Consider the following 14,875-nt stretch of genomic DNA (forward strand, 5'->3'; position numbering starts at 1 on the left):
GCAGAATTATCTTGTATTTTATTAAGGCATCTTAATTTAAGGAGGTGCCTTAATACTTGAGACATGCTTTAAACACGAGTTTTAGAGTATTTTTGAAAGAAAGGATTATATTGCTGCACTTAAGATAATAAAAATATGTATTGTAATGACTTGGAGTCCTTGAGTGAAATAACATGTGAATTTTTATGGGTTGCACACAGAACTTGCAAGGTTTTAATCTGTGGTCAGTAATTTTGTTGCAGCAGCAGAACAGTTTCAACAGCATTTATTTCTAGTGTCTCTCCACTACAATCAGGAAAAATTTAAGACTTACCCTTTAAGAATACATATTGTGGACTTCCATCTTCTGAGAAGTTGAATAGTTCCTGCGTTTTTCTGGCTTGCTTCTGTTTTTCTTATTTGGAGGCATTTCATAATGGAACAAATTAAACTGATGACTAACAAAAAATCACATCTAGAAACCTCTACGTTTTTCTTTCTTATGATTTTTGAAAAGTGATAAGTGATAGACACTGTTGCACACATGATGTAGATAAGTGGTGAGTGCCATAGTTGTTTGAGAAAGCTTTCACGTGAGTGTATGAAGTGAGTGGGAAGCAGAGGATGGGGAGGAAGGCAGAAAAGCCAACAAGAGGTATTGGCTGGGCAAGGAGACAGGAGAAGTTATGTAGAAGAGCTTGGAGGAGATAGAGAATAATTAATTGTTCTGCAGGAACTCAGTATTAAAAAGATTTTCTTTTACTGTCCCTTATGGTTATGAAGAATATCTATGCAGTATGAAAGCAGATTAGAAAATGCAATACTCTGAGAATAGCATAAGTTTGCAGAAGATTAAGCCTGAGGTGTGAGCTTTCCCATTTGTTTTAATTGATGCTCACTCATATACACCAGTGTGATACTTTAAATGTGAAAATTTCTAGTGTCAGTAATATGAACCTAGAATAAATATATCTGCAAGTGTCTGTGTGTGGGTGGGAAGGTGGCTATGAATGTGTATAAAGGACTAAGTTTGGAGGGAAAACCAGGGATTGTAAATAGCAATGTATACGCCACTGTCAACATCTACTGAGTTTTCTTTCGTATAGCATAACGCATCAATCAGAATTGTAGGAGCAGCTAATGTGCTTTACATAGCACTGTTTTGCTTTGTTTTCTTCAGGATATAGTCGATCCTCGAAAACTGCCTCCTGTGGTTGGCTGGAAGAAATACCCGCTGTTTTTTGGGACTGCAATATTTGCTTTTGAAGGAATTGGTGTGGTAAGTGCTTTTTACTGACTCTTGAAAATACATGAATCTGTGCTAGATGATAGGATGCAGGCAGTTTACTCCTGTTATTTAGTTGTTTTTGTTGAAGCACTAATCTGCCATGTTGATATGAAAAGGATTAATTTATCTTGTCAAATAAGGCAAAACTTGAGGACACAACATCCCCATCAAAGGGAAGTTTGGTGAATACTTGTTGCGTTAAAAGTTACTGTCGTGTAGGAGTCTGAGGCGTGGCTGCGGGGGGGGAACCCTCCCGTTGAGTCACGAGGTTCAGACAGGACCCCCTTGCTTTCTAAACTCCTTCTCAGAGAGGAGTCTAGGTGTGGCTAAGTCCAGTCCTAGTCTCAGACTTGGTCAATGGTTTCTTTTCTAAGGACTGTATATGTAACCACCCATCAGAGTCAACGTTTGCCTGTCAGAGCCCTCTCAGGGCTTTCACTGAAACAGCTTCACAAAGTTGATTAAGGCGACAGTGTTAATTTGACAATGTTATAAGTCTGGTCGCATTCAGTGTACTGAACTTTCACGATTACAGATTCACAAATAACCCGATGCACCCCCAGTCTAGTTGTGTTGCATGAACTACCACGGCCACACTTAAAGAGTCTGGTCGCATTCAATGAGAACTATCACGGCTAGATTAATGGAGAGTGCAGTTTATTAAAGCAACAGATACACAGGTTCTTTTGGATTACTGGTGATAAATTCACTGTCTGCAAAGCACATGTAAATACCAAGAGTATGAGTAATACTGCCGGCTACAAATGCGTTAAAAGATATAAAGTGACTCTATAGAGATTTCTAAGTTTCCTGGGGAGGCACTTGGTATAACCAAGTGTTCGAATCTTACCCAAAGGCGTCCCAATGGGGGGAAGAAAGGCTCAGCCCGTCGACTGATCCCAGAGGTCAGAGTGGTACGTGATGGTATCTTCCCTAACATTCTCTCTCTCTTAAGCTATTTTATAGTATACTTCACCTTTCAGGTGGAGCTTGAGTGACTGTAGTCATACATACTTTTGTTAGGATTGGCGTAAAATTTTCTTGCTTTGCTTTTAAAGATATAAACTAGGAAAATTCAAAGCGCAGGCTCAGTGAGGGGTGGTCCCACCTTGGAGGTGGGTAGCTTTTGGGATGGAGGTGTGTTTTGGTATTATAACGATGTTATAATGAGCAAAGTTCACCAGAAGGACAGCATTTTGTCAAAAACATGACAGACTGTTGGCCCAGGGTAGCAAATACGCAGCTTATCAGTTCCATGATACCTTTAAGTTCCCATATTATCACAGAGCCTGGCTGGGGCATCTCCATACCGCTCCACCCTCCGAGCAGTTCCTTTTAGAGCCAGCACACCAAGTTCCCCTGGCGTTGCTGACATCTAAGGTTGCAGGCCTAGGGAACTTCCGTGGAAGGGATTCCTTGCATGTCAGCCGCATTCCACCCGGGAAGCTTCTTCAATGCTGTGCTTTACCCAAAAGTGTGAATATAAGTTTAATTTCTAAGTCACCTCCAGCAATTATTCCACAATACTGATTGCTACTTGGACACTTAGCACCTTCCCAAATTACAAGGATGTCTTTAGTTCCAAATAGATTGAGAAAATAGTGTAATAATAACTACTATCATAATATGCTATATAATAATATAATACTCAGCTAATAATATGATGGTACTATAATTATAATGATTCAGCAGCTCAGTTTTAAGTGATGAGGGTGTAAAAATAGAAATGTATTCAGCATCCTTCTTTTCCTTTGGGATCACAGAGGACAAAGTGATTTATTAGAAATGTATTATTCTTCCTGCTTCAAACTTGTCTATAGATGTGACTTGACAGAGATGGAAATGATAAGAGAAAGGATAGAAATTTCAGAATATTTTTTTGATTCATGGCCTTCTGACGATGAACCTCAGTTCATCATTGTTTCATGAAAGATGTCAATTAAATAGATTTATCACTCCAAAATTTTTGTTTTAAAAAGTGGATCTTTTAAAAGATCTTACTCACTTATTACTGTTTCTAAGGGCTTTCTGATTGTATCTCACGCTAGCAAGGTTAGCAAGATAGTTAACTTGGCATATTTTAAAAACATAGACGAACAGGTTTCTGGGAATGGTAGGTCATAATGTCTTTAAACTGTTGGGAAATTCCTATATACGCTTTCTTTGTTACTAATATAATTACATACTTCAGCAAGTGTTACTGTATTCTTAAAGCTAAAAAACAGACAAACAACACCCCCACCCTCCAAAACACCCCAAAAATCAACCCCAACCCAGCATGCTATTAATCTGAAATGATTGTCATTGACGTAACGCAGGAGAGTTTTCAAAACTCTTTTATTTTCTGGAACTGTCAGCACTGCATTAAACCAGAATATTTCACCCTCCTGCTGTATTATCACTGCCAGAAGAGCTGAATAGGGAAAACTTCTAACTCCTATTATGTTACAAAAGTGTGTTTTCACACACGGTACAGCATATGTGGATCTAGTGACTGTGAGTCTCCGTTTCTCAAACTGTTCTTGACTGTTTCTGAAACTGTGAAATGATCGATGCAGAGGTTTAGCTGCCATATACCTGAGTGTACCTGGACACGTTTCCTTGTGTCATCTGGAAGTTCTGCCATAGGAAATCAGCCATTTGTCTGGGATTGCTTGATGCCTACAGGTCTTGGGCAAAAAACCCATGCTCAGTGAATCTGATAAATTGTATAGTCTGTCCGGGACAGACTGCATTTACTGCATGTGTGTAAATGCAAGTAATGTACAGTAGGTCTGATACATATCCCAGTTGTATTAGATTTGTTGCTCATGTACTGCATAGCATGTGTGTGTGTATTTGTAGCCAGGAAATCCCAAATGCGATCCTGTGAGCCTCAGGAAAGTGTGGAAGGCTTACCATTCAGTAGTGGTAGTTTATTGAATTATAGGTAGGGAATTGTTTTATGGTAATTATTTTCTGGCACATTAGATCCCACATTAGACAGCTCCTTAAATTTATATCAGCAGTAGTAACATTGACTTTCGATGTAAACCTTTAAAGAACTGCCTAGAGCGTTGTGCTTGATTGAATCCCTGGTTGTTACTAATGACATCTTTAAGAACTCCAACCTTTTTTCCTTCTTTTACTCAAAAGCATATAATCGTAGGGTTCATTGAATTGTACCTTTAAAACATAAAAATATTGCTTGATATTGTTAGATATTAGTGTTATACAGTTATTGCCTGTATTTTGGTATAGGCTGTCTCAATTTCTTACTTGATCATAATTTACTTATGCTTCAAAGCAAATGAAGAGTGTATTTTAGTTTTTTCACTTTGTTACTGGTTACAAACTAAATGTTTATGTTCATTGTGGTTTGATATACTTTGTGTGTGTGTGTATGTACATTACACAAGGCCATTAAAATAATGTGGCTACCTTTACAAATTAAAATTATAGTCAAAGTCAAAATCTAGAGCTTAATGTTTCTTCCTTGTAAATAGAATGATATTAGTATGTCTGTGCCTCTCAGGGATATTTTGAACATGAATACTGTTTCCTGTGCATTCTTATGCTGTAGTTGCATGCACCATAAAGAAGATTTGAAGAAAAAAATTATTTTATGTATTTGAATAATCAGTACTAAATAAAGTTGTTTAAGCATGAAATAAAAAAGATGAGTGCAGTGAAAAAAAAGTGAGACACATGTTTCCACTTTAAGTAGTTAATATTTCATACAAGTCTCGGTGATTGATTTAATTGATAACTAGTTATTACAGCTCAGTAAGTTACCATCACAGACTGAACTGTGATATATCTGTATGTGTGTTTGTGACCTCTTGCAAATGTGAAGCGAAACACGTTTAAAAATCTTTCATTGAGATGTAAGCTAATGCGTTTCAATTCACATTACAATGGATTAAGAATATTCACATAGTCAGCTGCTGATTTGTGATAACCTGTTACTCTGTGTCTTAATTACTGTTGTTCTTATATCCATGTGGTTGAATAGTTCTGATAAGGAAAAGAAACCACACCATTGAATTAGACTGGGTCCTCCGTCTGCTCTCTGACTACAGGCACTCAAAACGGATTTCCCTAATCTTGGTCTTGATGTTAGAGACTTGATTTTCAGATTTTATTCTGGAACGTCTTGCAAATAACACCTATTTCTGTGAAGCTATCTGAACATTACATTATAAACAGAAGACTTAAAGTGTTAATTTTATCAGAAAAGTTGATTATCTTTGATTCATTTTATGCAATAAATTAGCCTTAAACACTTACGAGGCTTCATTTTTCCTTTTCCTTGATTCCAAACATACTTTATGCTAATTCACACTGTACTCATCTGTGAGAGCTCCCAGATTATCGAATGTTATGAACAGGGACAGCAGATGAAATTCTGAGTTTTTTGGGCTTGTTAAGTCATCTTAAGCAGAACCTGACAAGAGAGGAAAAATGCCCTCGGTATGGTTTCTCTGTCACCATTGTTCTGTGTAAAATGGTCTCTCCTGCTAGGAATATTTAATGATCAACAAATTGAGCAGAGGAATAAATGATCTATAAGGCACAGTACAAAACAGTACACCTTAGGCATAGCAGTCAGGAGGATTTATTGTCAAAGATACTTAATTGACTTTGTTTTCATTAACAGGGGAGTGGCTAATGTAGAAAAAAAATAATTGGCAGGTCATAATGCCATACTCGTTATGGAAACATGTTTGTGTGGTTTCTTTGAACCAAATAATAGACTGCAGGGGAAATAGTCTAGCACTGATATTTTTTCATCCCATTGTTTCAAAAAGCTTTTTATATATTGATTTTTTTTTTCTTCTTTTCTTTTAGTTTAGCACTTGTCATCACTTAAAGTATGACCATAGTTTTTCAGTAACTCTGTTAAAATTAGTGAGACTAATTAAACAGAGGAGTCTAAAGTCCAGTTCGCTATGGGGAACGTGATTCAGGGAGGTGCAGTAATTCAGCAGATTCCTAGTAAGATTTTCTTCTTGATCTTGACAGAGTGTATTTCTCTTTTAGATGGTGAGTTTAGGAACATAGATTTTGGTTAAAATCCGTCATTAGTTTAGTATTGATTAGCTGTCCCTGTGTAATAAGAAAATCAGCAGTATGGAAGTAATTTGGAGTATTGTTGCTTTAGCTATAGTCGATTCCTAGATAAATAGACTTTAAGAATCTTAATTTTACTGATTTGTGTCTGTAATAACTCAAAGAAGGAAAGGTACCCTGTTTATAATTGAAACAGAGAATCTCAAATAAACCAAGGCAGTGCCTAGAAACTAGTACTCGTGTAATACTAAGAGCTAGTTAAAGATTTCATCAGCCAGTGTTATAAAACTATTTTGAGATATTTTCCTTAAAATAAAAAATAATTAATATGATGAATTGATGATATTAATGTGATGAATTGAGCTCTTCATATCTGCCTGCGAGAGCAATCCAATCTCTTATTTGATGGCAGATTTGAACAGTTTTGTCGTTTTGCTAAAGTCCAGGCAAGTTGTTCATTTGTTGCTACAACTACTGCGGCAGGAATAAGGTTAGTACCATCAAAGGGCTGATTAATGTTAATGTATGCTAAACTCTGATACATGTAACAACAGGATTAAAAAGTGCTACAATCTGTTGCTTGTACTATTAATTTCTTTGCTCCCTGTTTGAGTTGTCTGTAGAAATGGGGTCACTGCTGATTGGTATTAAGGTACCTGCTGCAAATTGTGAATGTCTTGGCAGCCATGTGGTAATGATCGCTGTGTGCTAACAGGAGGCGTTGGCAGCAGGGTTACCCAGTGATCCCTTAATATTGAGTTAGCAAAGGGGAGCTGAGAGCTCAGTACTGTCGATCTGGTGGTTATCATTCCTAGTGTTGAGACTTGTTTTGGGATTTCAACACTTGTGAGTTAAGATTTTAAGATCATCAGGGTGACCTTGTGAAAATCGTATTGACTAGTGGCATCAATACAATTTGTGAAACAGTAGTAGCAACAGAAATGCAGTACTCTTAAGTGGATATAACAGACCATTTTAGATATTCTGTTTTGTTATAATCTTTAAAGTGAGGGTTTCTGTTCAGAAGGCAATAATACGTTGATTAGGAGCTGGAGAAACTATATTCAGCCCTCTGTGGACCTTTTTGAGTACAGGGCTCTACTAGGGATGGGAGAATCTGCAGCTGCTTTTTCCCATCTGTGCTTTAGCTTCTCCCTGGCTGTGGGTTCCCTGTGCCAGATGATGCTACCTGGCAAATTGTGGGGCTGGTGTTCAGGCCACAGAAGAGAAGAGAGTACCAACACTACTTCTTGAATACAGGAGCTGCAGGTGATATAATGGAGTGAATGTGTCTTTCACAGAACATGTAACATTATTTTGTGAGAACCATGTTTGAGAGCCTCTTTCATATTCCAAAGGTGAGCAGGTCTGTTTTTATAATGAATGTGAAATTTTTGTTATTGAATTAAAACGTAACTTCGGACTGTGCTCCTGAGTGTGCCCAAAATGTAGTTAAACCCCTTGAACATACTTTTCAGAAGAGTGTAAAACCAAAGCCTTTGGGCTTGGATACATCTGCAGTATTACCACGTGCAGGTAATAGCTTTGCATAATGTTATGCTTATATAATAGCAGTTACACTTAATGAATATTAAGTGGTGCAGTGAAAGTCTGGTTGGCTTTCTTGTTCCAGGTATAAAAAACATATTCAAATGTGGAAGTGATATTTTAATATAAGCTTCAGGGGGAAGGAGGATGAAATAGATTCATAACGTTTAAACAAGAAAGATAATTTTTCTTCTCTTTTACTTATAAATATGCTAAGTTTAGTATAGTTTGTACAATTGAGTATGTTTGGTTTTTCCCTGTTGAGTGCTGCAGACTGATTAGCCTAGCGAAGAGAAAATGTTACTTTCCAACATTAATTTCAGGTTTGGAAAATAAGGCTTCTGATATTTTAGCCTATTACTTGAAGATGTCTATTCAAATTGCCTTTGAACTTGGATATCACAGCTTCGCAGCAGAAGGCAGGGTGGTATTTGTATACCAAAAGGCAGGCTCTGGAACGACATTAAGCAGCAGCTAACCAATTCCAGGAGATTTTAAAAAGAGAAAACTAAGTGGATTATAATTTTAAAATGTCGTTATTTGGATTTTGAAAGTGATGCAGATGAGCTTGTTAGGCCTGTGGCTTTGAGATAAAAGCCTCTCATTGTCAAAAATTCTTTCACCAGATTAGTATTATCCTTTAAAAAAATGAATGAAACCCAACGGCACTCTTCTGTTGCCTTTAAGACCAGACTGTATTTGTCAGAAACAGACATTTAACAGGTAACATGACATCATCTAAATCTGCTTGGGGCATCTCTAGGGCAGGGTGTATCAATTTCATTGGTGTTCTTTTGAGATGATGCAAAGGCTTGTATCATCAAAATGTAAGAGGTGGGAGTTCTGAGAGGATGTTTTTACATTTGGACACCCAAGTGTAGGTGACTGGATTTGATGACTGTGAAGATGACCTACTCCTAAATGTATGTGGTAAATGTAGACTTTAAATATCTTGTCAGCAAGAGGTGTGTTACAGCTGCTGTGCAAAATACTTGGTTTGGATGTCTTCTGAGGATGATTAATGTAAGAGAGGAGGAAAAAGATTATGGGGAAATGTGTAGAAACAGAATATTGTTAGATGTAGCAGATAAAAAAATGTTGTATCAAACTGTAAAAAATTCATCACCTGCCATATTCAGCTGAATGTTGATAAAATCTCAGACAAGTTGACATTACCTCTTTATCAAGTTAAATATTCCTTACCGATATCCTGCACTTCCCGAGTATGGAGAAACTTCCTTTTACCCTGGAGAACTACTCGTTCGTGCATATTCAGCGTTAATACTTCCTATATTTACGGCGAGTCTTACTAACACAAACAGAAGACTCCTGAGTATAACTTTTTCAGGCAGCATCCCATACCTGATGCTTGCAACATTCAAATGTTTCTTTTTCCTTAGAAAACCTAACATACACATGCATTTACACAAATAGGAAAATAAAGGCATTTATGTTTACTGCTTGCTCTCCTGAAACGTTTCTTAATCATTACATGATTTGGTGACTTGGAGAAATGGGAAAAGTGCAAGAGTGACAGTGTGCCAAGCTGTCATGTTCTGCTTTGCCAGCTTGTGGCAGGTGGGTTTTGGGGTCTGATATGCATGGCTTCAGTGAGGTGGTGGTTTAACCCCAGTCAGCAACTAAGCCCCACACAGCCGCTGGCTCACTCCCCCTGGTGGCATAGGGGAGAGAATCAGAAAAGTGAGAAAACTCATGGGTTGAGATAAAGACAGTTTAATAGGTAAAGCAAAAGCCACGCATGCAAGCAAAGCAAAACGAGGGATTCATTCACTCCTTCCCATGGGCAGGCAGGTGTTCAGCCATCTCCAGGACAGCAGGGCTCCATTGCACATAACAGTTACTTGGGAAGACAAACGCCATCACTCTGAATGTCCTCCCCTTCCTCCTTCTTCCCCCAGCTTTCTATGCTGAGCATGACGCCATATGGTGTGGAATAGCCCTTTGGTCAGTTGGGGTCAGCTGTCCCAGCTGTGTCCCCTCCCAACTCCTTGTGCACCCCCAGCCTACTCGCTGGTGGGGTGGGGTGAGAAGCAGCAAAGGCCTTGACCCTGTGTCAGCACTGCTCAGCAGTAACGAAAACATCCCTGTATTATCAACACTGTTTCCAGTGCAAATCCAAAACATAGCCCCATACCAGCTACTATAAAGAAAATTAACTCTATCCCAGCCAAAACCAGCACAGGCACAAAAGCTAATTCTTCTGTTTAGATGTGACCCTGTCTTAGGTGGAAAACTTGTGTGTCTTAAGTATACATGCAGTAGAGCCAGAGAGAGACACATACTTCTTCGACTAATTGTACATATAATTAAGCAGCATAGTTAAATAATTTCAGGTAGAAATATTTTATGTAATTTATTTTGCTTTTTTGGTGTCAGATTTTTTCGTTCCCCCCAGCCCATCATCCTGTAATCCCTCTAAGCTACTGCTATTTTGCACTTACTTGTAATGGTCTCAGGTAAGATTTCCTCCTCCTTTCCGATATGTCCTGAGTGAGTACTTATCTGCAGTGTATGGAATTGTCTAAGTAATATTTAAATATGAGTCTTCATTATGTGACAAAACTTTTGAATATAGCTGTGAAGATGCAAAAATATTAGTAACTTTTCCTGGAGAGAGCAGCTAACTAGAATAAATACTTGCATCCTTAGTTTTAGAGTTTCACATGTGTCATTTAATTGGCAGCATCTTAACTTTACCATGTGTAATAGCTCCCCCTCCCCCCCCGAACAGCCTTTTCATTGATGAAGGTAGCATTGCAGTGTGTGTGCGCGCGTGTGTGTGTTTATATATAACAATAAATAAAATTTAAGTTCTAGTTTACCTCCTAAATATTTTGCCAACATATTTGCTTTGTAAATTAAATCTACTGCAAGTCATAGAACAATTTACATTTATTGGATCAAGCATGGTGGAGATAACAGTTTAAGAAAAAAAGTTATTTTATTGTGTGGCTCAAAATACTAGATATTAATAGACCTATGATTTTGTCAAAGGACTTTTAAACTCAGTAATCTTGAATATTCACTGACGAATAGTGTTCCTAAGCCAAAAAATTGTTATGAATACACGTTCTCCCAGATTTGAAAGAGCTGTTGAATCCATCCACTGTTGAACACTTCTGCAAGCATCAGTAGTGGCTCCCTAATAAATTGTGGCTTAAAAATCATATCGGTTTGTCAAGAGCAGCAGAAAAAAAAATCCTAAAGGAAATGGGAGAGGTGGAAAGGAAAAATGTTGTAATGGCAAAGGCATTTGAAATAAGATTATAGTAGGAAGTGGTATGTTGTGTATTCTTCAACTTGTCTTTGTTGTGTATTCTCCAACTTGTCTTGTGCTCTAGCTGTTTGCTTCACAGAAAAAGCGATGAGTAGTTTAGCTGTCAAGGCGCCGTGCTCTCATGTCAAATGGAAGTGTATGAAACTTCCTGTTCTTCTAAGAAGAGCAAATACAGTTGTCGATGTCTTCCCTCCCTTCTATTTTGGATGGATTGATTTTTTTCGGAATAGGGTGGTTATTTCTTTTGACGATGGTCGTGTTAAAATATAAGACATGAATTGCAAAACCCTTTCTATTGCTAGGCTTTCCATGTTGGGGTCTTGTTGGTTTTTAACTGTCTCGGTCCAGGAGTGTGCATGGCTGTTTTCAATGTTTCTTGTGCCAGGATAGAGAATTTTCTGTATTTAGAGTTGTAAAACTTTGTAGGATCCTTAATCCTGTTTATTTCCTGTGATACTCATTAATCCTCGATAGAAAACATTGTAATTTATGTTTTCACTTCTGCAGTCATGGAGTTTGCTCAGCCCCATGCAGGACCTTGTGATATATGTATTCTTTGTCCCATGTCACTTGAGAAGCTAAAGCAACATATGGGTGGAAGAGCATTTTGGATAAAAGTCAAAAGACCTTTTGGGAAGACCTTTTTTTTTTAAACCACTTGCATTGAAACAGATTAAAGTTCATAAATTGTTTGGCTCCTGCGTACAAAGAAGCAGATATGGATAGGTGAGAACTTTGTGATCATTATAACTTATTTTAAGGTGACTTAAATTTGATGTGGGTTTGATCCTTGGCTGGCATAAAGGTTTGAGTGTCATTACAGCTTTGGGAAACTTAATTTTTAACTCATGAACTAGAAAGAGTCCAGAAGTACTTGATCATGTACTGTACCTTTATGTATTATTGCAGTGAAATATACTTTCCAGCAACGCTTGTTGTGTTTCTGACTCCTGTTTTCTTTTATCACTTATCCTGTAGAAATTTTGAGAGTAGCATAAATTATGGAGGACATGTTAGAATATAGTACTGTATAGTCTGTAGGCTACAATTCCAAATGCAGTGGTGGAGCAGGGGGGAAGTAAAACTAAAGAGTGTGGCTGGAACTGTCTGATAAATTAGGAACATAATTTTCTATTGACGTATATCTTTTGCTGGATAAAATTGCATAGTAATGTAAAGAACAGCAAAGCATATAGCACTTCAATGATTTTTGACAGGACAAATATTTTAAAATATTAGTGACACAACTAAGATGCTGCTTTTTAGTTTTCAGTTTGCATTTTGGGGAAGTATTTTAGATTTCATTCACGAATAAAGTCAGATAAGACACGATAGTACACAAAATTGTGTAGCTTCTGTTAAATTTCAGAGCAAGCTAAAGATTAAATAAATGTCATAAAGGAGTGATAAATAAGCTCTTAAGCATAAAAAAGTAAAAAGGAAAAAAAAACTCTGGAGAAAACGCTGGGTTCAGATGGCAAGCTAAGTAGGATTTATATAATTTCTTCAAGCATTGTTAAATCAAGGCCATCAGAATTGGGCAATAAATTGGTTTTTTTGTGGATATGAGTAATTCTTTTCCCTGGTGAAACAGGTAGGAAGCTGCTTTGCTGGAATCTGAGACGATTGGTTTTTGGAGTGATTGAAATTGCTCAGCAGATTTCAGAAGGTAGTGTTCTGTAATGAGAACTTTGCTTCTGGATTTATTTATTTTGAATAAACTTTTTACTATAAAAATTGATGTACAGTCACCATTTGTCTTGCATCTTTCCTTGGGTAATAGTAGTCACCCTTTTACTTGCAGTCATGAGGGATCTGTTAAGAAAAATCAGATTGTTTATTGCACTTGTTACAAAATAGTGATGTTCTGTATCTTCCTCAAGAGAGTAAGCTTTAAAAATGTATCTAAAAGTGATGGAATAAAAGCTTGTTGCTCAAAGTATTGCATAAGACTTTTTCTGTACAGTGAAAGAGGACAAGGACAGGCAAGCGAAACATGGCAATGTAATAGGCATATGTTATGATCATTATTTTACCTGGAGAAACCTTCTGCAGGCAGTTCCCCAGTACGCTGTAGGGTTGTAGATCCACCTTTCAGTGAACAAATGAATTCATTGGTACCTTCTGCAGACAAGAAGGAATGGGCCAGGCCTTGGCTGCATTGGTTTACTGAGGATTCAGTCTTCTGTCTTTGGGGGTTAGGTAGCAGAATTTATGTTTACATACCTTGAATACCTTTGATACCAGCTTCCTCAGCTTTTTTGCTTCGAATGAACAGAGCTTTATTTTGTTGCAGTGGAACAAGATTATAGATGGATTTTTTTTTCCTGAGTAAATGTTAATAAATATATTGGTTTTAATTTTCCAAAATTTGTGAGTTCTCTGTACCTTAATCTAATCAAAACATCTGTATATCTGTCTCTTCTACCTGAAATACTTATTTTAGAAGTGTAAGGGATGGAGGATTGCTTAATCCTTGCCATTTTTGTGGTATTTCCCAAAAAAGGGAAAGATGACCATATGTATTTAAACATTAAGCATGTCTGCTCTTAAGTTATCCATTACAAGATTAGTTTTTAGTGGCCATGACAATTAAATCACAGTTTATCTGATTATCTGCAGGCTGAATTCTCTTGTGGGTTTTTTTTGTTCAGTCATGTAAAACGTACAGTAGAGATTTCTGATTAGAATTAGACAGTCCCTTGCAGCTTAGTTGTAGAAAGACTGAGTGTAGCAGGATATTCAAGGCAAGGAATGAGGAGACAGTGGTATTACTGGGGGATGTTTATACCTACTGCATGTAGCTTGAAATGAAAGGGAAGATACTTTGCATAAGGGATGATGGTAGATTAGCCACGTTATTTCAAAGATTTGATTATGCTTCTTTGCCAGTAAATTATAGGTAGTTTTTACTTTATTTGGTGGATTAAAGGAAGATGGATTATGCTTTTATGTAAATTAAGAAAGGTTGATAGTTACTAAAGGAATTAAATATTAAGTTCCAAGTAAAATAATAGTAGTGACATGTGCCAGTGTCTCAGAAATTATAGGAAGATCTCTGTGAAGCAGGGGACAGAGAAAAAGATGGAGAATTTATTCAATTAATGAGGGAGAAAAATGACGGATAATAAGAAATTATGAAAATAATCCATTTTGGCTAAGATATCTGATTACATAGGTGTTCAGGGCTATGTCGGGAACTAGTGTGAACTGGGGGAGAAAGAGCGTGAAGGAAGCAGAGCATGGAAATCAGAAGCAGGGAAAAGATCCATTAAAAAACAGAAGTTAAAAAAAAAATCTTCAAAACTCTGAAACTTAACTCATCTAATGGATCTTACAGTTCTCTCGCCTCCAGCATCTGCCCCCGGTGACCTTGCTTGGGAGAGAAGATTATTCCCCAAAGTTTTCCCTCACCATAGTATTTCCCATCACTAGGCTGTGCAGTGGTTGTATATATGGTGATAGGTTATAGGTCTGAAGAGTGTGGGAGCTATTGGACTAGATTAATGATACTGCCTGTTATAGCAGAAATGGTTGGTTGAACAAGTGTAGAGCAACATCGAAACCTTAGTGTGAGATACTGAATTAATGCAGCACCCCTTTTGAGAGAAGATGTTATGATGCAAATATTGGACAGATAGAGAGAATTGGAAGTGTGCCTTTTTTCTTTCAGAGCTATTCAGTCATCTAGGTAGGGTGTTAGCTTTTTA

General features: G+C 37.3%; 1 protein-coding gene across 2 annotated transcripts in view; it reads left to right on the forward strand.

The window, feature by feature from the left end:
* SLC36A4 (solute carrier family 36 member 4) overlaps positions 1–14,875 on the forward strand; it is a 127,736-nt gene that overhangs the window by 33,194 nt on the left and 79,667 nt on the right. For both annotated transcript variants that reach the window (XM_072850739.1, XM_072850740.1), the window contains one exon: positions 1,160–1,258. In XM_072850739.1, the coding sequence (XP_072706840.1) occupies positions 1,160–1,258 (99 nt within the window). The remainder of the gene's footprint in view (positions 1–1,159; positions 1,259–14,875) is intronic.

The sequence above is a fragment of the Ciconia boyciana genome, chromosome 1 (genome assembly GCF_034638445.1).
Source record: "Ciconia boyciana chromosome 1, ASM3463844v1, whole genome shotgun sequence".
NCBI classification, from domain to species: domain Eukaryota; kingdom Metazoa; phylum Chordata; class Aves; order Ciconiiformes; family Ciconiidae; genus Ciconia; species Ciconia boyciana.